Genomic DNA, 16,917 nt, shown 5'->3' with positions numbered 1-16,917 from the left:
ATGTCAGACACAGATCAAAAATAAATTTAGTAAAAATAATAGCCCGATGATGCTACTGTAATATAGAGAGAACACACAATACTTTCCAATAATCTGAACAATCTTTTTTGACATGTTATTTCCGCACGGTCCGTCCTTGTGACTTGCGAAGACTGCGCTTGCGCTCGCGTTCGAGGTACTTCTGCTGTTCGGCAGAGCTTAGCTTACCTATTCTTTCCTCCTCCTTTCTCCTCCTTTCTGCCCTCTTATCCTCATTGACTTCCTCCTTCTTCTCCTTCTCCTCCCTCTCTGCCTCCTGATTCAAGGTCTTCTCTAGCTCCTCACGCGATTTCCGTAGCTTATTCTTGGTTTCGGGCCTCAAATTGATCCTGGAGAGGGTATCGATGAAAGAGAAAAGTGTGGGAGGTACTGCAGACGATGACACGTAGAGAGAGAGGATTACGTGCTTTTTAGAAGGCGATGTAGGAACGTCGGGTCGAACACGGGGCTGATCAGTCACGCTAAGAGAGCGGAAGCCATCCAAATTGGACAATTCTTTGAGGAGGATGGGAAGTGGTGTAGATTTCAGAAGGGCTTCCGTTACGTCTGCGAACTCGGACATGACCGATATGTTGGCAGGAAGGGCAGGATGGTCTGTCGTCTTGGTGAAAGTCTATTCAACACATGAGCTCTATGGTCTACCCAAGAAATTGCAGTGCGAGGTACCAAGTCCCATCGGTAATCTTTGACACCTCTCAGCTCACGTTTGCTTACGACTGCCCAGACAAAATCATTGGGGACCGCTCCTTCTGCTAAAGTAAAGTCGAGCTCTACGAGATCCCTTGGAGAGTACTGGACATCCACCAGGCCCCGACCAAGCTGGAACAGGACCTGGAATGGATCATGCCTGGGACGGAGGGCAAAGGTGGTATGAAGAGCAGCGACGACACGGCGTCCAGTTGAGAAGGTGAAAGCATCAGAATAGCCGTCCCAGGTGAGTGGAGAAGTAGTGTTGAATTGGGATGTCAATAGCGGCGTCTGTTTTGCGATCCTGCCGGGGGAAAGTTGAATTTACATCGGTATACTAGCGAGACAAACATACCAAGAACTGGCTTTGTTTTTGTTATAGCCGATCCCTACAATGGCGACCAAAACGAAGGCTCCCAATGCAAGCAGAAGATATGCCTCTGTTTCAAAGTCTGTAATGCTTCTGGTCAATTTTTCTTTCTGGATGCAGTGAGTGCGACATACAGGCTGGCCGAAAGGTCATAAAGCGCCATCTGTACTCGATACCGTGGTACTCTGAAGGTGCGACGAATGGGGGTGGGGTGATATGTGTAAGGGCCTTGGTGAGAGCGTTCATCGTCGTTCACGCAGAGAAGAAGAGCGTGTGATTTGTCCGGGAAATGCCGACGCGTCCTTTGTGTGAAAAACATTCAAGTCCGACAACTTCAAGCTCAGCCTTTGGACTTGGTACAGCCGTTTCTGATGTAAATATACTACGTACTACTCTAAGCAATGGAGGCAGACGTCGAGGTCAGTGTTCAGATGCGTCCTGGGCATTGATATCCTGATCCTATACTATCTTTTAGGCCATGCATCTGCAGACAGACTACAGTGCCTTTGTCTTACAGATCCTTCGCTCCCAGCCTAACACCATAGATCAGTCACTGTTGCGCCATTGCATCGGACTTTCATCTTCCTACCTTGTCACAGACACCACTACTGCCTCTTCGCAGACTGCAGGACTCCAGACATGGTACCTGGGTTTTAGCAGGCTGGTCGACGTTGTCGTCGCACTCCACCTATTGGGATCACTCGAGCTCGAAACCGTCAATGCAGCGAGCAAAGCTTGTTCAGAGTGCTGGACAGTTGCAGGATCCTGGAAGGGACTTGAGACAGGCAGAGAGCATGTGCGTGAAGTTGCGGGAAAGCTTAAACGACTCTTAGATGAGAACGGAAGGACTTATCGCGGAGAGAGAGTGTACGCACCGTAGATAATAAATTTTTAGCTGTATATTTATACACTGTATTTTATGTGGTGGCTGTGTTTCACGTGTCGGCAGCACTTCTATTTTGGGATGATCCCGCCTGCTGTGCATGTGGGATAGTCGCGGTCGTGGTGATGTAATCACTGTAATCTTGGACTCGGAGTGTTTCGCCTTCGTCGTCGTCATTCTCCATGGCGTTGTCGTCGTCGCCGACTCCAAATGACACCCTGCGACCACGGCGCCCGACGCGTAGCATTCCACCAATTCCGCTCGACATTGGCACTGACACCAACCGCCCTTCGGATGTCCCCGTCGAATCGCCCGTCAATGATCCCCCCACTTCTGCCAACAATGTCACTGACCTGTCTTCAATCCGCGCTCACTACCTCAAGAAATCCCTCATACAACTGCAGTTTCAGGAGGAGCTTGCGTTACTGACGTCGTCTCCATCATCGAGTCCGCTCTCGCATCTTGGCCAGCCGTTTTCGCCACCCCCCAAAGACGCCACCCCGTTGGATTTGCCTTTCTTGAGATATATGTTCCGACAATTTATACTTACTTTTCCGTTCATGGCCGCTGCTTCGAAGGATTTCTACTCAGACAAGCTACAGCCCTTCCTAACGGCTGTACTATCACGAAATCTCTCATCCACTTCTCCTTTCGACGAAGAGAATGGCGAAGAAGCTACGCGGATGAAACTTCTAGCCAAACTAGAGAGAAATCTGAGTATGTTCCTCGGTGCCGCAACCAAGCTAACGGAGCCCGAGGAAGTAGTGAGACTGGGTCAAGCCGAGCTTGACAGACTTGAGGAGTTGGCTCGTAAGAGACAGGCGAGAAATATGCGCAAGAGAGATATATTTGAAGTTAACATTATCAGTGTGCGTACGGTTGTCGACAAAGGGCGTATGCGGAGTCGGATACATGAGGTGCGCCGCATGAATATCTGCTCTTGATCACATCTAAGCCGTTTAAAGGAATTCATCATACGAACGCGACGTTCCCATCATCCAGATCACTTTGTCTCGCGGAGATATGGAGACTTTCGTACGCTAGCTAATGAGGTAGAGTAACTGTTTCTCCCGCCGGCTTTGATTGATTGTTTGAATAGCTGCGGAAAGCGCATCCAAATGAAGACATTCGCCCGCCCCCCGCTAAGGACCGTTCTACTGTTAATGTACCACAGTCCGTATCGCCAGACTCGCCCTCCTTCCCAATATCTTCAGTTCCTGCCACACCATCCCGACTTTCCCGCGAAAAAAACAGACTGACCCTGCGTGCGTACCTGCACTCCCTACTCTCTTCGTCATCTGTCATAGCCTCTTCTCCCGTTCTCCAGTCCTTCCTTCTCTCCAGCCCCACCGCACTGTCTCCCGCCGAGTTCGAGGATGCCCGACAGCGTGAAGAGGCAGATCGCGTTAGAGAGGATGGGCGAAAGCGCTTCGCTAAGGAAATTGCGAACCGTGTCGATGGACTCAGAGAGGCCGTCAAAAGTGTCAAGGGGGACGTGATGGGCAAAGATGGTCTAACGAACGTGTTCGCCACCATTAAGATAACTCCCGATATCCGATCTCTGCCGGTCAACTACCAGGCCGTGCTGGAATGGGCACGAATATCGCTGGCCTCGACTGTCTTCCACCAGTTCGTTGCCTCAGACAACTCGTCCGAGACATTCGCAAGCCTGAAGCGATTGCACGGTCTTATGCCATATTTCATGCTTAAGGCCGCATTGAAAATCTCGAATCCTATTGGAATGATACGAAGTGTCCTGGATCTCTTCCTGGCACAACCGTTTGGGGGTAGGTCGTTGCTCCAGAGGTAAATTGTTTCCATCGAGGTTAGGGGATGTACTCTTACAAGCATTACAGAATGTTTTCTAGCTCTCTCACAGAAGAGACCAGAGCCTTGGAAGAAGAGATCGAAGCCGTCAAAGCCAAGGTTGACGACCCAATGATGTGTGAGAAGATTCGTCTATTTATTTATGGACCGAGGGAAATCCAAGACATGTACAAGGCCGACGCGACTAAAGAGAAACTGCCGCTGCTAACTGTTGTGCTACACTCTGGGGATGAGCCTGCGCTAATGCGTGCTCAATTACATCGTGTTGCCAAGGCGCATCGGGCACACGGGATATACATGCGCTATCGTGAAAGCCTGGATGACTCTGATGATGACGATGGGCCGATGGACGAAGATGCTTGGCTATATGAAGATCTGAAAGTCCTTGCTTCCTTGTACACAAGACTAAGAGATCGAGAGCAGTTAATTGCGCTGATATTTGAGGTGTGCGCGTCCGTTTTTCTCTTCTGCGATGCTAAATAGTTTTTGTAGGGCTTCACAGCAGATTTGCTGAAAGATATCATTACAATTTTCTATACACCACTGGCGACAGTTTATCGTGCAGCGTCAATAGCAGACTCGTTGGGAGATTTACAAAGTTTTGTCAACGATTTGATCAAGACTGTAGAGGGCGTTGAGGAGTGTGCGTGTTCCCGATCTGTCTCGTTCCTCGTCTAATTTGTTTACAGTAAGTCAAGAGGACCCAAATCGCACAGTTCAAGCATTCATCGACCTCGTCCAGCGGCATGAGCAATCGTTCTATCAGTTTGTGCATAAAGTGCATTCCAAGGGAGAGGGCCTTTTTGACAGTTTGATGCGGTGGATAGAATTGTTCATCACCGTCATTCGCGAAGGGATCTCAACAAGCGACAACCTTATCAGCCTGGAATTCTTGCTTCCGCAGTCTGCTGCAGAGAGAAAGCAGATTATGGACGAAGTGGATAAAGTTGCGGTATATCACTACAAGATGAAAGTGGTGTATGAAGAGAAGGTTCGGCGGAGATTTGCCGGGGGCCAAGCCGTGCAGGGAGAGGGAGAAAGAGAAGAGGAAGAAACGAGGAGAATGGTTGATGGGGTTGTGGGCGAGATAAGCTTCGGGGAACTGATCAGTGGCGATGCCGAGGAATTGAGGGCTGAGGACAGCAGTGAAGATGAAGACAGTGACTCTGACTCTGGAGAGACCGGATCTGGAAGCACAGATGATACCGAAACTGATTCCGGCTCAGAGTCAGGAAGTACAGAAGAGAGTCTACCCAGTCGGCCGTCCAGGATGCATACGATCTCTAGGCCTGAACACATAACAAGTCAGACGGTAGATGAAGGTGGGACAGTCACACCAACACGGAGATTGTCATTGAGTCGGTCATTGAGCGATATCAAAGGAGTGGTGACAGGGAGGAAACGAGAGAGAGATGATGCGCCGCCCCTTCCACCGATTCCAAAGAGCGTCGCAGCTTCCATGAAAAAGCCCCTTCCTCCAAGTCCGGCAAGATCACCTGCATTGAGTGCGATGCCTTTGAAAGCATCGCTTGATTCATGCAGATCGGCCAATTCGTCCAGATCATCTCTCAATTCGTCCAAGCAACTGCCGCGGACGCCGGGAAAATCTTCCATGGATTCTGCCAGGTCCATTGATTCCCCTGGGGCATTTTCTCCAAAGTCATCAACGTCGCGGACATCCGTGTCATCAAGGTCGTCCATTGATTCGTTTGCTCTGTCTCGTACACCCAAACAGACCAAGACGAAGCGGAAAAAGAAACGCGCCGAGACGATTAAGCCACCAGAGTTGGTGTATATTCCTAATTTACTGCCTTTGTTCAAAGAGATGGTAAGTCTGCCCATTTTTTGTATTTGAACGGATGCTAAATGTGAGCAGATGCGGCCACATCTTCGTACAAGAGTCAAGACGGTGAAAATTGACGCTAATGGTTCACGATCATGACGAGATAGTAGTAGTAGAGAAGGATATTATATAAACGATTAGTGCTTGTAGCGACTTGGAAGTTGTATGTTTGTGTATCTTATTGCAGTAGGTCAAATAATGGATACCCAAAACGTCATGCTTGGTGCCATCAAACACGTACCTCCCCTCCGCACCACGATGAGTACCAGCTACCTTCCACACGTTCTGTACTCCATGGCCATCATGTCACTTTCCGTGCATCTCGTTTACCAGAAACATTCTATGCGTCAAGAGAAAGGACGCGTTACTGGGCAAATTTCGATACTGGAAGACGTTATCACACAGCTACGTTCGGGGACGCATTTGTCAAGGACGGAACTACAGCGGCTGAGGAAACTCGCGATGCCGTCGTCGAAGGAGGAGAAGGAGGAAATTACCTGGAAGGAGGCCCTCTTGGGCAAGAAGGATATCAAGACATCATCGAGGACAGGCTCGTATTCGTTTGTTGTCTGGATAAAAGATGACCTCAGATTTGTTCTAGATGATAATTCTACGAAGCCATAAAACTGCAAGCCAGTGCAACTCGAATCTCATTCGAAAAAAACTTGGCAACACATATTCTAGCGGCAACACATTGTCGTGCTGGAAAAAAGGGTTACAAATGGGTGGAGCAAATGTCTGGGTTCCCAGGGCACTCTTAAGGACGTTTGGATGCTGCTGAAGGATTCCCAAGAGGAAACGAATTGTTTGGTAGATTATCCATGTACTATCCAATGCGGGAAATGCCGCGCCTCCTTCAAAAACAAATTTTCCCTTCCAACGGCCATGGCTTCAACTGCATTTGCAGGCTCATGGAGCTCCCTGCCCACCTCTTTGACCCCTTGGATGTGTGTCCTAGCTCTAATCTTCCTTGTCCATTCTGTAATCGATTACTGAGAACAGATTCGATGTAATCCAGGCCATGGGACACACCCAAATGACGCCTGTTCAAGCTTCCACAATACCTCTATTCATGAAGAATAAGGATGTCGTTGTCGAAGCCGTCACTGGCTCAGGAAAGACTCTTGCCTTTGTAATACCCATTCTCGAGCGTCTCCTTCGACGAGAACGGCGGCTACGCCAGAATGAGATCGGTGCCCTCGTTATAAGTCCCACTAGGTGCGTGTTCGTGCTCTAGTCTATGTTCTGGATCTTATTTATATAGAGAGCTTGCGACGCAGATACATTCTATATTCACCACCTTCCTCTCAGCACAATCATTGGAAGGGACACAGCAAGGGTTCCCTTTGCCGCTTTTGCTGATATCTTCGACAGAGTCATCACCTGCACAAGATGTTCAGCGTTTCCTAGAATGTGGATCAGACATAGTCATTGGGACTCCTGGACGGATAGAAGAGTTTCTGCTAGGTAAAGGGAAGTCGCATGTCAGTGCGAAGGAGCTGGAAGTATTGGTTCTGGATGAGGCTGACCGGTATGAGGCACTTGCATTATTGAGATAACCCCCATCCTTATACACCACAGACTCTTGGACCTTGGCTTCCAAACTACTATTACCAAGATACTCACTCATCTCCCCAAACAACGTCGAACAGGCCTGTTCAGCGCGACTATGACTGATGCCGATGCGATGTCAGAGCTGGTGAGAGTAGGACTGCGAAATCCTGCACGTCTGGTCGTCAAAATACAGTCAAAGAAAGGGCAGACGGTCATAGAAGAACGGCGGACACCAGCAAAGTGGGTCAACTAACTATCTTTTCAACGTGAAACTGAACCTTTACAGACTCTCTAACCTTTACTTGACGTGTCGCGCGTCGGAAAAAGTTTTACAGCTAACGCGTATCATACGACATGAGTGTGAATCATCACAGTTCATCGTATACTTTGCCACTGGCGCATGTGTCGACTACTTCTACCACGTACTGCCTTCTCTGCTCCCCTCGCAATATACTCTCCATTCACTACATGGTCATCTCACTCCCGTTGCTCGTACGCGAACGCTCGCCGCGTTCTCTTCTTCCATCTCTACACCGGCATCACCTTCTATCCTACTTGCAACAGATGTTGCTGCCAGGGGGCTTGACCTTCCACACGTTGATATAGTAATTCAATTTGATCCTCCGACGGATACAAAGGCATTCTCTCACCGATGCGGAAGGACGGCCAGGGCAGGTCGAAGTGGAACAGCCTGGGTTATCTTAGTCGGGAAGGAGGTAGGATACGTAGATCTCATGGCTATCCGGAAAATTCCTTTGAAGCAGCATGGCTTTCTCCTAGCCAATGGGGAACAGAGCGATGAAAACGAAGAGACCCGTCCTGAAGATCCTGGAGTTGGCGAATTCCTGAAAAAAATCTGGACTAAGGTTACTGCGGATCGCGCGCTAAATGATCAGGTATGTCGGTCTTCTCTCTCACCCAACACATCGTTATATAATGTTTTCCTTCCAAGGCCATGAAAGCATTTGTATCTTTCGTGCGCGCTTACTCTAAGCATGAAGCGTCGTACATCTTTCGCATAAAGGACTTTGACCTCATTGGTGCAGCCAAGAGCTACGGTCTGCTTCGCTTACCTAGAATGCCAGAGCTCAAGAATGCAGATCGGGAAAGATGGCGGGATGCTGATGTTGATGTGAGCTTCGTTGTATTTTGCCATGATAACATTCTCATGTATGGTTGGCAGTGGGATACGTATGCCTATCTCGACGCTGCACAGGAAGCCAAGCGACTGTCCGAAGCGGCAAAGCCCAAGGCATCCGAGGAAGAGCACAAGAAGAAAAAAGAACTAAACGAGCAGAAGAGAAAAGCCAAGGCCGCATGGAGCAACAAAGCTGTAAAGCAGGAAGAGAAGGAGCGGAGGAGAGAAAAGAGGATGAAGAAGAAAGAGTGGGAGAAAGCCCAGCAGAACGATAGAAAGCGGCAGCGTCAAATAGAGGACGAGAAGGAGGATGGTGAGGATTGGGCTGAACTCGTTAAGGAGGAGAGGATGGCCAAAAAGGTTAAACGTGGGGATATTACACAGAAAGATTTCGACGTGGAATTCGGAGATCACACGTAATAAAAAGGCAGGTTTAAAATATCGATTCCAGTTCAGAATAATACACTTATGAAACGCATTCTACCGTTATTGTACAGTTAATTTGCTACGTATGCTTCAGCTTGGCTTCAATGTGACATTTTAGAGTCTACAATGCCGCAAGGCTTGAGACAGGCCACACACTGCGAGAAAAAGGTTACGACATATGACATGCTATTGGTAGTAATGTACTCACTATCCTTCCGTGTTACGTTTAAAACCATATTTCGTCACAAACGCCGTCAGCTCCTTCGGTCCGCGAGATCCATATGGGTAGTTTACGGGTTTGGGCCTGGGCCCGTCTTTACCGTCAATCCAATGGAGGATCGGAGTGAAAATCTACGGAGCCCCATCCCAGGCTTATCAACACACCGTCGCAGAGCCGTGTCCGATCAAAACTCACCTTCCATGCAACGTCCAACTCATCGTGCCTCACAAAGTTACTGTGGTCACCCTTCAGTGCATCCAATATTAAGGCCTCGTACGCCTCTGGAATCTTCGTATCGGTGAATCGCCTCTTGTACGTAAGGTCCATCTCGGTCGGCATCGCACGGGTGTAAAGACCAGGGGTCTTTGCGTTCAGTTTCAGATAAATCGCCTCGGATGGTTGGATCCGTATGACTAGCTCGTTGCGGGCAATATCTTTAAAGATGCCCTGGGTGACATCCTTGAACTGAATCCTGACTTCGACTTTTGCTTCGTTCAAGGCTGCGAAGAGGTAAGCGCATAGAATATATAACAAGAGAAACAGCTAAATACCTTTACCAGCCTTGAGGATGAATGGTACACCTTCCCACCGGGGGTTATGGATCCACAGAGTAGTGGCGGCAAAAGTAGGGCAAACAGAGTTGTTGGGGACGGTGTCGTCATCAAGGTACCCTGGTTTTCCATTGGCTGCGACGTACTGACCCAATAGTGTGTCATCACGTTCGATGGGTGGTATGGCACGAAGGACTTTAACCTGGCCAAGGGTCAGTCGGCAGGTTCGCGCCCCACAAATTGGTTGCCCCATACCTTTTCGTCCCGAATGTCCTCGGCAGCAAACGACACTGGCCTCTCCATTGCAATGATACTGAGGACCTGCAACAAATCTATGCACCATTATAATGCATGCTGTTACCGACTGAAATCTGACTCACGATTCTGCAAAACGTCCCGGATCATTCCAAACTCATCAAAGTACCCACCCCTTCCTTCGGTGCCAAACGGCTCCTTGAATGTTATCTGGACGTTACTGATGGAATTCTTGTCCCATGTTGCATTCATGGCAACGTTGGCGAACCGCAAGACGAGAATGTTCTTGACCATTTCTTTTCCCAAGTAATGGTCAATGCGGAAGGTCTCGTCCTCTGTCCAGTATCGCTTGAGCGAACCTAACAGTTCTCGTGCAGATTCGAGATCCTTCCCAAAGGGCTTTTCCACGACGATTCTGTTCACACCACCTTTAGTAACATAGCAGTGTTCTTTGAGGTTCTTGGCGACGGGGATGAACACACTCGGTGGAAGAGCGAGGTAGAAAATTCTGTTACATTCTTTGGACTGGTATCCGGCCTCGATGTCCTCAAGGCACTTATTCAGCTCGACAAAAGCGCCACCGTCCTCGTAGCTGCCAGCAAGATAAGTTAATATGTCTTTGAACTCTTGGATTTTGGCAGCAATCTCGGGGCTGTCGTCAGGGTTTTTGATATAGGAGGTAGCGCGTTTATGGAACTCGGGCAAGTCCATTTTAGTTCTGGCGTAGCCAATGATTTTTACATCGCGAGGAAGATAGTTTTGAGCGTAAAGCCCGAACAAGGCTGGGAAAGTCTGAGAAAGTTACATTAAGCAGTATTCAAGAGTGAGTGAGGGACGAAAACACCTTCTTCTTGGCAAGGTCACCAGAGGCACCAAGGACTGGAATACGAACAAAGTCAGAGCTGGCTGTCCGTTGTCGAGATGAGGACGAGATTACTGACCGACGATAACGGTGTTGTCCTTGAGCTCTTCGTGGGAGGTCTCCATGGAAGGAATAGTGCCGGACATCGAACGCTGGCGTGTCATTTTTGTCGTGAAAGTTGAAGATAGAGAGGTGGATGATGAGAGTGAGCGGTAAATGAGAGACTCGGAGTAACCTGAGTAACTGGCGTAATCACTAACATCATCATCACTCAGCAAGCGCACCTTTGGACCCCTTTCCGGCCCGGTCACATCCTGTGACGGTCACACATGGATTTCAACTCTACCTCTCTCTTCGACGACCTCTCCCGCCTCGTCGAGAAGGATGGCGCCGGAAATGATCTTGCTACTACCCACATTTTGGCGTCTGCACTCATGGCTAAGCTCAAGGCCCTGAATCGCGCTGCCAATCTCGCTACACGCCACACAAAAGACGCGACAGCCGCTGCTCGCCATGACATGGACCAGTCTCATCTTGGCCTGCAGAATCTCCTCTATGAAAAGCGGCACCTGGAGAGGGAGATTGAAAAGTGTCGACAGTTTGCGTACGTCTTTGGCCATTACTTTTCTTCGTCACTCACCGGCTTTTAGCTCAATATATCAGGACGTCTCACTTTATTCCCTTGAAGAATTCAAAGAACGTGCCCCGGAGGAAGCGAAGACGGAGGAAGTGCTGGCAGACGAGCATCAACTGATGCTGAACCGGTTGAGTTTTGAACTCGTTGAGCGGCAGAGGTCAGTCCTTGACGCCAATTCTTCTTCTTGATCCTTGCTACCTTTCGTCTCGAAAGACTTGATCAGCGGAAACGAGATCTCATGCTCGCAAAGGAAGAGTTGCTGAAAGAAAGCAAGCAGAAACAAGTCACCATGGACAACATCAAAACTCAAATCGATAACCTTGTCAAGGTTTGGGCTTACTGTACATGTTTGAGCTTCCACTAATAACCTTGTGATTCAGGTGGCAATGGAGACGCAGAAGAAGGTTGAAGAGCTTGCTCAATCAATACCTAATCCCTCAAACACGCATACACCCAGTTGATATATCCATCCATCTATTATTGTCGGAGACTACATGTAGACGAAGAGCAAGAAATCAGTGAGATGAGGATATGTACGTCAAGTGGCCTTGAACGCTAGGTATGTACAGTTAGAGGAGGAAAGCTGCGCAACGACATCATACAGATGATTAGATAGAGAACGATTGATCATCAATGGACCAGGATAAATAAATGCGGGAACAGAGGAGGAGATAGGACGGCAAATGGATGTTCACTCGGCGTCACTGATGCTCCCGATGTCGCTCATTTCCTCGTCTTCATCCTCATCTTCTTTGCTGTCTGTAGCAGCATCAGCAGCTTCCTTGGTGGCAAACCGTTGGACGTATTCTAATCATTTCATTAGCTTGACACGCGTATAGATGAAGCATTGGCATTTATTCACCTTTGACCTTTGCCTCATATTCCTTCGGATGGCGCATTAACAGCGCAGCCGCTTCGCCATTCAGAGGGTCATTCGGGTTTGGGTATCTGAGGAGCTGGGGGAGAAACACTTCGAATATGTTTATCATATCTAGACGAGTGTCAGGGCGGCAACATGAACAATTGCGGGACGTACCGAACATTGGAGACCATGTTTGATTGATTACATCGAGGCAAACCGACCCGCTCCTGATGTTGTGAGTAGGGCACGGATGAAGGAAGATAGCAAGGCGTACAGCTCATCGATGTTGGGATGGAATATCTTGTTCATGAATCCGATACTGGGTGATTTGAAGGGGTACTGGTCTGGCAGTTCGACATGGATCTTCCATACACCGCCAGCAAAGGGTGCTGTCCTATGCATTAGCCCACTGCATCTGCCACAGAACTCGACTCACTTTCAGCTGGCCCATAGAATCTGACGTAGAACTCTTGCATACTGTCATTGACGAGCGAGACCTCGTAGTCGGACATGAGCCTAGGGAGCGAAGTGAGTCGACATCGAAAGTGATATGTTAAACATACATCTTCATGACATCGGTTTCGATGCGACGCTTGCTTGGAGAAGCGTGATTACCGGTAAGGATTATCAGCCAGTAATATAGAAATAGTAAGGAAAGGCACTTATCATGTTCTGTGAGGGATGAGGAGATGGTTGTTAATGAAGGGCGAGTCACCGGGCCGAGCCCAGCCGGTTCCAAGTTGCCTTTGACATCAGCGACTAGACCGTTGACTGCGCCTTGCATACTGTTGTATGGCTTTTCAACATATTGCGCCGCATTCCACTATGGCAACAAGGTATGGTGACTAGAAAACTTTATGTTTGTATCATTATTTAGGTGTTTCCATGAAGGATCCCATCATTCAAGTTTCAACGCCGACATATCAATTATCACCAGCATTTGGCTATCCAACCGCACATGTTTTATTTCAACGATACTTTTGATGCCACCAGGATGCTTGGGGATGGTTCATGACCGTCGCATTGCACCATGATCCCTTTATCTGACGCGCTCAGTCAACGGGGCTACACACGAAAAAGAATAGATTCAATACGGGGATCGTACCTCGACGTCCCTAAAAGAATGACCATTCTTCTACAACACAATAGATATCATCGGCTGAGCACGGATAAGGCAAGGCACCACCAGTGAATCCTGCTTCTCGATGGCTCGACGTTGCTCCCATCGCTCCAGCTTGTCCTGGACTCACACTACCGTGTGTGAATGCCCTCCAACCTAAAAGCGTGGCTAAAAGACATTTCGGCAGTCTGAATCACCCCACAGAAAAAATCCACTTACCGACCCAGAATAGCCCGAACCCAGCGATCAGAACCATCTCTTCTTGCGTCTGCGTCAGGAGCTGACCTTCGCGTCGATGATGAAGCATCACCCTTTGCATGATCCTCTAAGTCTGGATGTCGGGCAGTGGCGAACATCACCTACAGTAACATCAAAGACGCTATCGCCATCATGGCAACCGACGTCTGTGTCAAATGGAAGGCATCTATGTCATATCGAGGTGAACAGTCGTTGAGACCGTGACGGGTCGCCTTGAAACGTACGAAGAGAAGACAGCAGTTTGGTTATCATCCATCCCACTGCGAGTGTTGTAACCACTAGTGCAGATGAGTGAATGATAGACCTCTAATGCCAGGGAAACTCACATGCACTGGTAGACCTAACGGGGTTCCCGCGAAACAAGGACGGCATTGGAATGGAGAGTACAGGGTACGGACAAGATCGGACAAGATTGCCTCGACTGATGACCAGCAAGCTTCGTCGGTTGTATTTCACACTTAGAATCACGAGGAAAATGCATGACCAACATGAGGATTGACATGTGTTCCATTTTAAACGTAAATAGAACGGCCGTTTACAATGTTCTAAAGTGATATGACGTGAGATAGACCAAACCAGCTGCCTCGTGTGTTCGTAAGAAATTCAATTTTGAATCATTAAGGATGGATAGCAGTGCCAAAGGGCACTTGCGTGATTGTGGGAGGTTGACCATTGACACCAGGCTGGATAACAATTGAGTTTCCGGCCTGCTGGGTAATACCAGAACCTGCTTGCATAGGGACACCGTAGGGGACATAACCCCCGACAGGGTAGTGAGGCATGCCAGGAGAAGTGTTGTAATAGCCAGGCCACTCTCCGAACCTATTTCAATTGGGTAAACAAGAGCGCCCCGGAAGAACAAGCACAAAACCGACCATCCGAGTTCTAGAAGGACAAAGTTAGACGTTGATAGAACTCTTAAATGCGAGTATAAGCACACCTTTTATGGGCTCCGTCCAGATATCGTATCGACCCAATTTTTGTGCTTGAGTCACCAGGGCGAGAAGAATGATGAATGAAAACGCAAAAAGTACAAAGTTCATCCAAGAGAAAGCCTCGATGACTTTTATCTCGTAACAATATGATTGGGCGCTCACTGAGGGAAAGATATGAGCAACTTTACTCTTGGTCCAGCAAACAATACTCGCTATCTCCGTTGGACGTTGCAACTCTCTGTCCAGCCAGCGAATCGCACTGATAATTGCCGATTATATCGCTAGCCGTGATATCATCAGAAGAACGAATGCGACGTAATAAGTGATATCTTACTCTGACCAGGCGCCCATGGCTAAAATTGTTATCACACACGTTCCCTCGAGATGCAGAGTGAAGGCTTACCAAGCCATAGGGCCGCCAGAATGAACAGCACTACCGCCTCAGTTATAGGTTGCGCCCATTGCAACCTAGAAAAGTCAGAAAACCGCCAATCCGCATAGAAGCACTCACGTTATCATGAACGCAAAAATAGTTAGAGATGGAATGATCAAGGCAAAAATCGTAAAGTCCTCTAGCAGTTCCATCAGCGCCACTGCAGAAGACGTCTAAACCATCGGCCTACTGTGCAAATTTGGGAGAAATACGCTGGCAAGATGCGCAGCAAGACCAAGCACAGTGCCTTGGTCATCGTGAGCCCGAAATCCTTCCAAGGGGACAGATGACAGACCTGAACAGAGAAATACAGAGACTGGGGGCCGATCAGTTCAAGATCGAACGGCATACCAGAAAATTGGGCACGTACTATAAAACGCCAGTCGCCAATTTATAAAACGGATAGTCATCGTAGTCGTCGGTCGTCGAGAAAAGGTTTCGCAGGCCAAGCAATGAGAATGAAGGACAAGAAAACAGCTTCCATTAATATTCGCGTCCGATTTTTGTTGATCATGCACGTGACGGATGGATTTCCAAGTTGCCGTGGTTCAGTCGTAAATATATTATCTATTCGTAACAGATACATGTCCCTAAATCTACACTACCGCTTCGTAACCCGTGGACCTCCTGCTGTCCGATTCGGATTTCGCATCACCCCACTCTCAATATCATTTGTCGAGGTACTTCCTGAAGCCTGTCGTCCGTGAGACCTTGACGACGGATACCGCTCTGTATAAGGCCCTCCTCTTCTTGACTGTGAATGACCTCTCGACCGTGATGACTGGTGACGCTGTTTGGACGGTACCGGTGGGGCGGTCAGTGGCGCAACATACACCTCACGAGTCTGGGCCTGTTGCGTCGGAAGGATGTTCCTCTGACTCTGGCTCCGGTTCTGTTGCTTCTTCCCGTAGTCATTGAACCAAGCACAGGACGTTACGGGACCATGCCACATGTGGTCGTCACCTTTACGGTGTCTTCGTACTGCCAAGAACAAGAGTCCTACGCAGCAAACTAGGACTGAGATCCCTCGGGTGAGAATTTTTATGAGCCGAAAGTCGGGTGGTACGTACAAAGGACGGCATTAATCAATGCAAATACGTTTAATACCCGATACATCGCTTGATATTGGTCTGTGTGAACTGCAATACCCCATCAATTCGGGGAACCAGGGTCAGAAAATTGTTCGCTCACAGCTTGCGAGAGAGTCATCCAAAACGGCGGTGGACGTTTCTGAAGCAAAGCACTGGACGTCCGCAGACTGCGATTCTGATGTTGCCAAATATACACCGAGAACTGTTTAAATAGAGATTAAGTTGTATATAACGGGAACAACAAGTGGGTCGGGAACCGCACCTAGCCACAACACACCCGCAAGTCCCAAACATCCGAGCTCGATCCTGGTTGATATTGGATTTCGCTCTCGCAGGAAGAAACTGAACCCGAGCCTAATGCCAGGGAGAATGGGTTGGGAAATGAACGCAGCAATTAAAGATTCGCGGGGGCGTACAGTGCGATGATGATGAGCATGCTAGCAGAGCAGACAAATATAGCGAAGGGAACAAAACGAGCTGATGAAATGAAATCAGCCATACTGTGAAGGGCGAAAGGTTTAGATACACACTGAGATCGGACGATGCTAGGACTGCCTCGAAATGGGCCGCCATCGCCAAACAAATGATAGTGCAAACGAATGCAGAGACTGTGCAACATGAGTACGTTTCCCGGTGAAATGAGCGCAAGGACCCACGGTAAATGCATGTCCGGACGGTGTTGAATAGGGTAGGCATGTGGGACCTGCAGGAGGGACACAAGATGAGACGAAGAAAAATGTCGTGACATTTGTATTTATATATCTGCCAACCTCATGATACACTGTTGGTTAGTCTCAAGTCGAACACGAGGCTAACATGAACCAGAGAACCTCTAGCAAAGGACTGTTGACACCTGGAAGGATTGTCGCTGTGGAAAGAACGTCAGATTAGAGTTGTAAGCGGGAGATTAAGAAACGAAGAGGAAG

The 16,917-nt window shown here is 48.6% G+C and overlaps 11 protein-coding genes across 11 annotated transcripts; 5 read left to right on the top strand and 6 right to left on the bottom strand.

Annotated features, from left to right (window-relative positions):
* Nucleotides 1-41: 41 nt before the first annotated feature.
* BT62DRAFT_929179 (DUF1682-domain-containing protein) lies at nucleotides 42-1,366 on the bottom strand. The gene is made up of 4 exons (XM_043185669.1): nucleotides 1,231-1,366; nucleotides 1,082-1,178; nucleotides 706-1,030; nucleotides 42-652 (listed from the first exon to the last, which is right to left on the bottom strand). The coding sequence occupies exons 1-4, from the start codon at nucleotides 1,340-1,342 to the stop codon at nucleotides 116-118; spliced, it is 1,071 nt and encodes a 356-aa protein (XP_043042700.1). The 5' UTR covers nucleotides 1,343-1,366; the 3' UTR covers nucleotides 42-115.
* A 169-nt stretch (nucleotides 1,367-1,535) lies between these two features.
* BT62DRAFT_929178 (uncharacterized protein) lies at nucleotides 1,536-2,024 on the top strand. The gene has a single exon (XM_043185668.1). The coding sequence runs from the start codon at nucleotides 1,575-1,577 to the stop codon at nucleotides 1,974-1,976; it is 402 nt and encodes a 133-aa protein (XP_043042699.1). The 5' UTR covers nucleotides 1,536-1,574; the 3' UTR covers nucleotides 1,977-2,024.
* Nucleotides 2,025-2,069: 45 nt separating this feature from the next.
* BT62DRAFT_669297 (uncharacterized protein) lies at nucleotides 2,070-5,862 on the top strand. Its single transcript, XM_043181816.1, has 7 exons — nucleotides 2,070-2,896; nucleotides 2,945-3,031; nucleotides 3,079-3,785; nucleotides 3,836-4,250; nucleotides 4,299-4,449; nucleotides 4,496-5,634; nucleotides 5,683-5,862. The coding sequence occupies exons 1-7, from the start codon at nucleotides 2,162-2,164 to the stop codon at nucleotides 5,746-5,748; spliced, it is 3,300 nt and encodes a 1,099-aa protein (XP_043042698.1). The 5' UTR covers nucleotides 2,070-2,161; the 3' UTR covers nucleotides 5,749-5,862.
* A 14-nt stretch (nucleotides 5,863-5,876) lies between these two features.
* BT62DRAFT_929177 (uncharacterized protein) lies at nucleotides 5,877-6,460 on the top strand. Its single transcript, XM_043185667.1, has 2 exons — nucleotides 5,877-6,199; nucleotides 6,251-6,460. The coding sequence occupies exons 1-2, from the start codon at nucleotides 5,908-5,910 to the stop codon at nucleotides 6,271-6,273; spliced, it is 315 nt and encodes a 104-aa protein (XP_043042697.1). The 5' UTR covers nucleotides 5,877-5,907; the 3' UTR covers nucleotides 6,274-6,460.
* A 74-nt stretch (nucleotides 6,461-6,534) lies between these two features.
* BT62DRAFT_888590 (DEAD-domain-containing protein) lies at nucleotides 6,535-8,761 on the top strand (the record flags this gene model as incomplete). Its single annotated transcript, XM_043182966.1, has 7 exons — nucleotides 6,535-6,596; nucleotides 6,652-6,867; nucleotides 6,914-7,180; nucleotides 7,231-7,443; nucleotides 7,490-8,099; nucleotides 8,156-8,335; nucleotides 8,387-8,761. 7 exons carry the CDS (start codon nucleotides 6,535-6,537, stop codon nucleotides 8,759-8,761), a joined length of 1,923 nt encoding a protein of 640 aa, XP_043042696.1.
* On the bottom strand, nucleotides 8,759-10,891 carry BT62DRAFT_929176 (glucose-6-phosphate 1-dehydrogenase). Its single transcript, XM_043185666.1, has 8 exons — nucleotides 10,735-10,891; nucleotides 10,638-10,672; nucleotides 9,919-10,585; nucleotides 9,794-9,870; nucleotides 9,539-9,740; nucleotides 9,183-9,487; nucleotides 8,976-9,118; nucleotides 8,759-8,922 (listed from the first exon to the last, which is right to left on the bottom strand). The coding sequence occupies exons 1-8, from the start codon at nucleotides 10,817-10,819 to the stop codon at nucleotides 8,889-8,891; spliced, it is 1,548 nt and encodes a 515-aa protein (XP_043042695.1). The 5' UTR covers nucleotides 10,820-10,891; the 3' UTR covers nucleotides 8,759-8,888.
* A 93-nt stretch (nucleotides 10,892-10,984) lies between these two features.
* BT62DRAFT_887437 (uncharacterized protein) lies at nucleotides 10,985-11,753 on the top strand (the record flags this gene model as incomplete). Its single annotated transcript, XM_043182917.1, has 4 exons — nucleotides 10,985-11,259; nucleotides 11,306-11,449; nucleotides 11,506-11,620; nucleotides 11,673-11,753. The coding sequence occupies 4 exons, from the start codon at nucleotides 10,985-10,987 to the stop codon at nucleotides 11,751-11,753; spliced, it is 615 nt and encodes a 204-aa protein (XP_043042694.1).
* On the bottom strand, nucleotides 11,726-12,865 carry BT62DRAFT_929175 (uncharacterized protein). Its single transcript, XM_043185665.1, has 7 exons — nucleotides 12,821-12,865; nucleotides 12,718-12,761; nucleotides 12,591-12,670; nucleotides 12,429-12,543; nucleotides 12,329-12,381; nucleotides 12,155-12,283; nucleotides 11,726-12,099 (listed from the first exon to the last, which is right to left on the bottom strand). The coding sequence occupies exons 1-7, from the start codon at nucleotides 12,821-12,823 to the stop codon at nucleotides 11,984-11,986; spliced, it is 540 nt and encodes a 179-aa protein (XP_043042693.1). The 5' UTR covers nucleotides 12,824-12,865; the 3' UTR covers nucleotides 11,726-11,983.
* A 207-nt stretch (nucleotides 12,866-13,072) lies between these two features.
* BT62DRAFT_669251 (uncharacterized protein) lies at nucleotides 13,073-13,993 on the bottom strand. Its single transcript, XM_043181815.1, has 6 exons — nucleotides 13,859-13,993; nucleotides 13,757-13,810; nucleotides 13,638-13,698; nucleotides 13,560-13,585; nucleotides 13,260-13,430; nucleotides 13,073-13,197 (listed from the first exon to the last, which is right to left on the bottom strand). Exons 1-5 carry the CDS (start codon nucleotides 13,902-13,904, stop codon nucleotides 13,270-13,272), a joined length of 348 nt encoding a protein of 115 aa, XP_043042692.1. The 5' UTR covers nucleotides 13,905-13,993; the 3' UTR covers nucleotides 13,073-13,197; nucleotides 13,260-13,269.
* A 9-nt stretch (nucleotides 13,994-14,002) lies between these two features.
* On the bottom strand, nucleotides 14,003-15,374 carry BT62DRAFT_929173 (uncharacterized protein). The gene is made up of 10 exons (XM_043185664.1): nucleotides 15,271-15,374; nucleotides 15,196-15,216; nucleotides 15,091-15,147; nucleotides 14,979-15,039; nucleotides 14,871-14,935; nucleotides 14,802-14,820; nucleotides 14,681-14,748; nucleotides 14,473-14,628; nucleotides 14,408-14,417; nucleotides 14,003-14,354 (listed from the first exon to the last, which is right to left on the bottom strand). The coding sequence occupies exons 1-10, from the start codon at nucleotides 15,308-15,310 to the stop codon at nucleotides 14,150-14,152; spliced, it is 702 nt and encodes a 233-aa protein (XP_043042691.1). The 5' UTR covers nucleotides 15,311-15,374; the 3' UTR covers nucleotides 14,003-14,149.
* Nucleotides 15,375-15,501: 127 nt separating this feature from the next.
* Nucleotides 15,502-16,687, bottom strand: BT62DRAFT_1002765 (uncharacterized protein; the record flags this gene model as incomplete). Its single annotated transcript, XM_043176876.1, has 7 exons — nucleotides 15,502-15,917; nucleotides 15,971-16,039; nucleotides 16,092-16,193; nucleotides 16,254-16,345; nucleotides 16,408-16,468; nucleotides 16,522-16,599; nucleotides 16,648-16,687. 7 exons carry the CDS (start codon nucleotides 16,685-16,687, stop codon nucleotides 15,502-15,504), a joined length of 858 nt encoding a protein of 285 aa, XP_043042690.1.
* Nucleotides 16,688-16,917: the final 230 nt, after the last annotated feature.

The sequence above is a fragment of the Guyanagaster necrorhizus genome (genome assembly GCF_019112545.1).
Source record: "Guyanagaster necrorhizus MCA 3950 unplaced genomic scaffold BT62scaffold_6, whole genome shotgun sequence".
Lineage (NCBI taxonomy): Eukaryota > Fungi > Basidiomycota > Agaricomycetes > Agaricales > Physalacriaceae > Guyanagaster > Guyanagaster necrorhizus.
Note: the sequence above shows the minus strand (reverse complement) of the source record. Positions and strands in the feature narration are given on the sequence as shown.

Coding starts and splice junctions, on each gene's coding strand:
- BT62DRAFT_929177 (XM_043185667.1), top strand. CDS start 5,908: ATGAGTACCAGCTACCTTCCACACGTTCTGTACTCCATGGCCATCATG. Junction 6,200..6,250: donor CAAGACATCATCGAGGACAG/GCTCGTATTCGT, acceptor GATTTGTTCTAG/ATGATAATTCTACGAAGCCA.
- BT62DRAFT_929176 (XM_043185666.1), bottom strand. CDS start 10,819: ATGACACGCCAGCGTTCGATGTCCGGCACTATTCCTTCCATGGAGACC. Junction 10,586..10,637: donor GTGACCTTGCCAAGAAGAAG/GTGTTTTCGTCC, acceptor TAACTTTCTCAG/ACTTTCCCAGCCTTGTTCGG. Junction 9,871..9,918: donor CCGGGACGTTTTGCAGAATC/GTGAGTCAGATT, acceptor AATGGTGCATAG/ATTTGTTGCAGGTCCTCAGT.
- BT62DRAFT_929173 (XM_043185664.1), bottom strand. CDS start 15,310: ATGACTATCCGTTTTATAAATTGGCGACTGGCGTTTTATA. Junction 15,217..15,270: donor TTGGCGACTGGCGTTTTATA/GTACGTGCCCAA, acceptor ATCGGCCCCCAG/TCTCTGTATTTCTCTGTTCA. Junction 14,629..14,680: donor TGCAACGTCCAACGGAGATA/GCGAGTATTGTT, acceptor TCTTTCCCTCAG/TGAGCGCCCAATCATATTGT.
- BT62DRAFT_669297 (XM_043181816.1), top strand. CDS start 2,162: ATGGCGTTGTCGTCGTCGCCGACTCCAAATGACACCCTGCGACCACGG. Junction 2,897..2,944: donor TGCGGAGTCGGATACATGAG/GTGCGCCGCATG, acceptor AGCCGTTTAAAG/GAATTCATCATACGAACGCG. Junction 4,251..4,298: donor TAATTGCGCTGATATTTGAG/GTGTGCGCGTCC, acceptor TAGTTTTTGTAG/GGCTTCACAGCAGATTTGCT.
- BT62DRAFT_929179 (XM_043185669.1), bottom strand. CDS start 1,342: ATGAACGCTCTCACCAAGGCCCTTACACATATCACCCCACCCCCATTC. Junction 1,031..1,081: donor AAAAACAAAGCCAGTTCTTG/GTATGTTTGTCT, acceptor TTCCCCCGGCAG/GATCGCAAAACAGACGCCGC. Junction 653..705: donor AAGATTACCGATGGGACTTG/GTACCTCGCACT, acceptor TGTGTTGAATAG/ACTTTCACCAAGACGACAGA.
- BT62DRAFT_929175 (XM_043185665.1), bottom strand. Junction 12,284..12,328: donor AACATGGTCTCCAATGTTCG/GTACGTCCCGCA, acceptor ACACTCGTCTAG/ATATGATAAACATATTCGAA. Junction 12,100..12,154: donor ATATGAGGCAAAGGTCAAAG/GTGAATAAATGC, acceptor TGAAATGATTAG/AATACGTCCAACGGTTTGCC.
- BT62DRAFT_929178 (XM_043185668.1), top strand. CDS start 1,575: ATGCATCTGCAGACAGACTACAGTGCCTTTGTCTTACAGATCCTTCGC.
- BT62DRAFT_669251 (XM_043181815.1), bottom strand. CDS start 13,904: ATGCCGTCCTTGTTTCGCGGGAACCCCGTTAGGTCTACCAGTGCAT. Junction 13,811..13,858: donor CGTTAGGTCTACCAGTGCAT/GTGAGTTTCCCT, acceptor CATCTGCACTAG/TGGTTACAACACTCGCAGTG. Junction 13,586..13,637: donor ATAGCGTCTTTGATGTTACT/GTAGGTGATGTT, acceptor GATCATGCAAAG/GGTGATGCTTCATCATCGAC.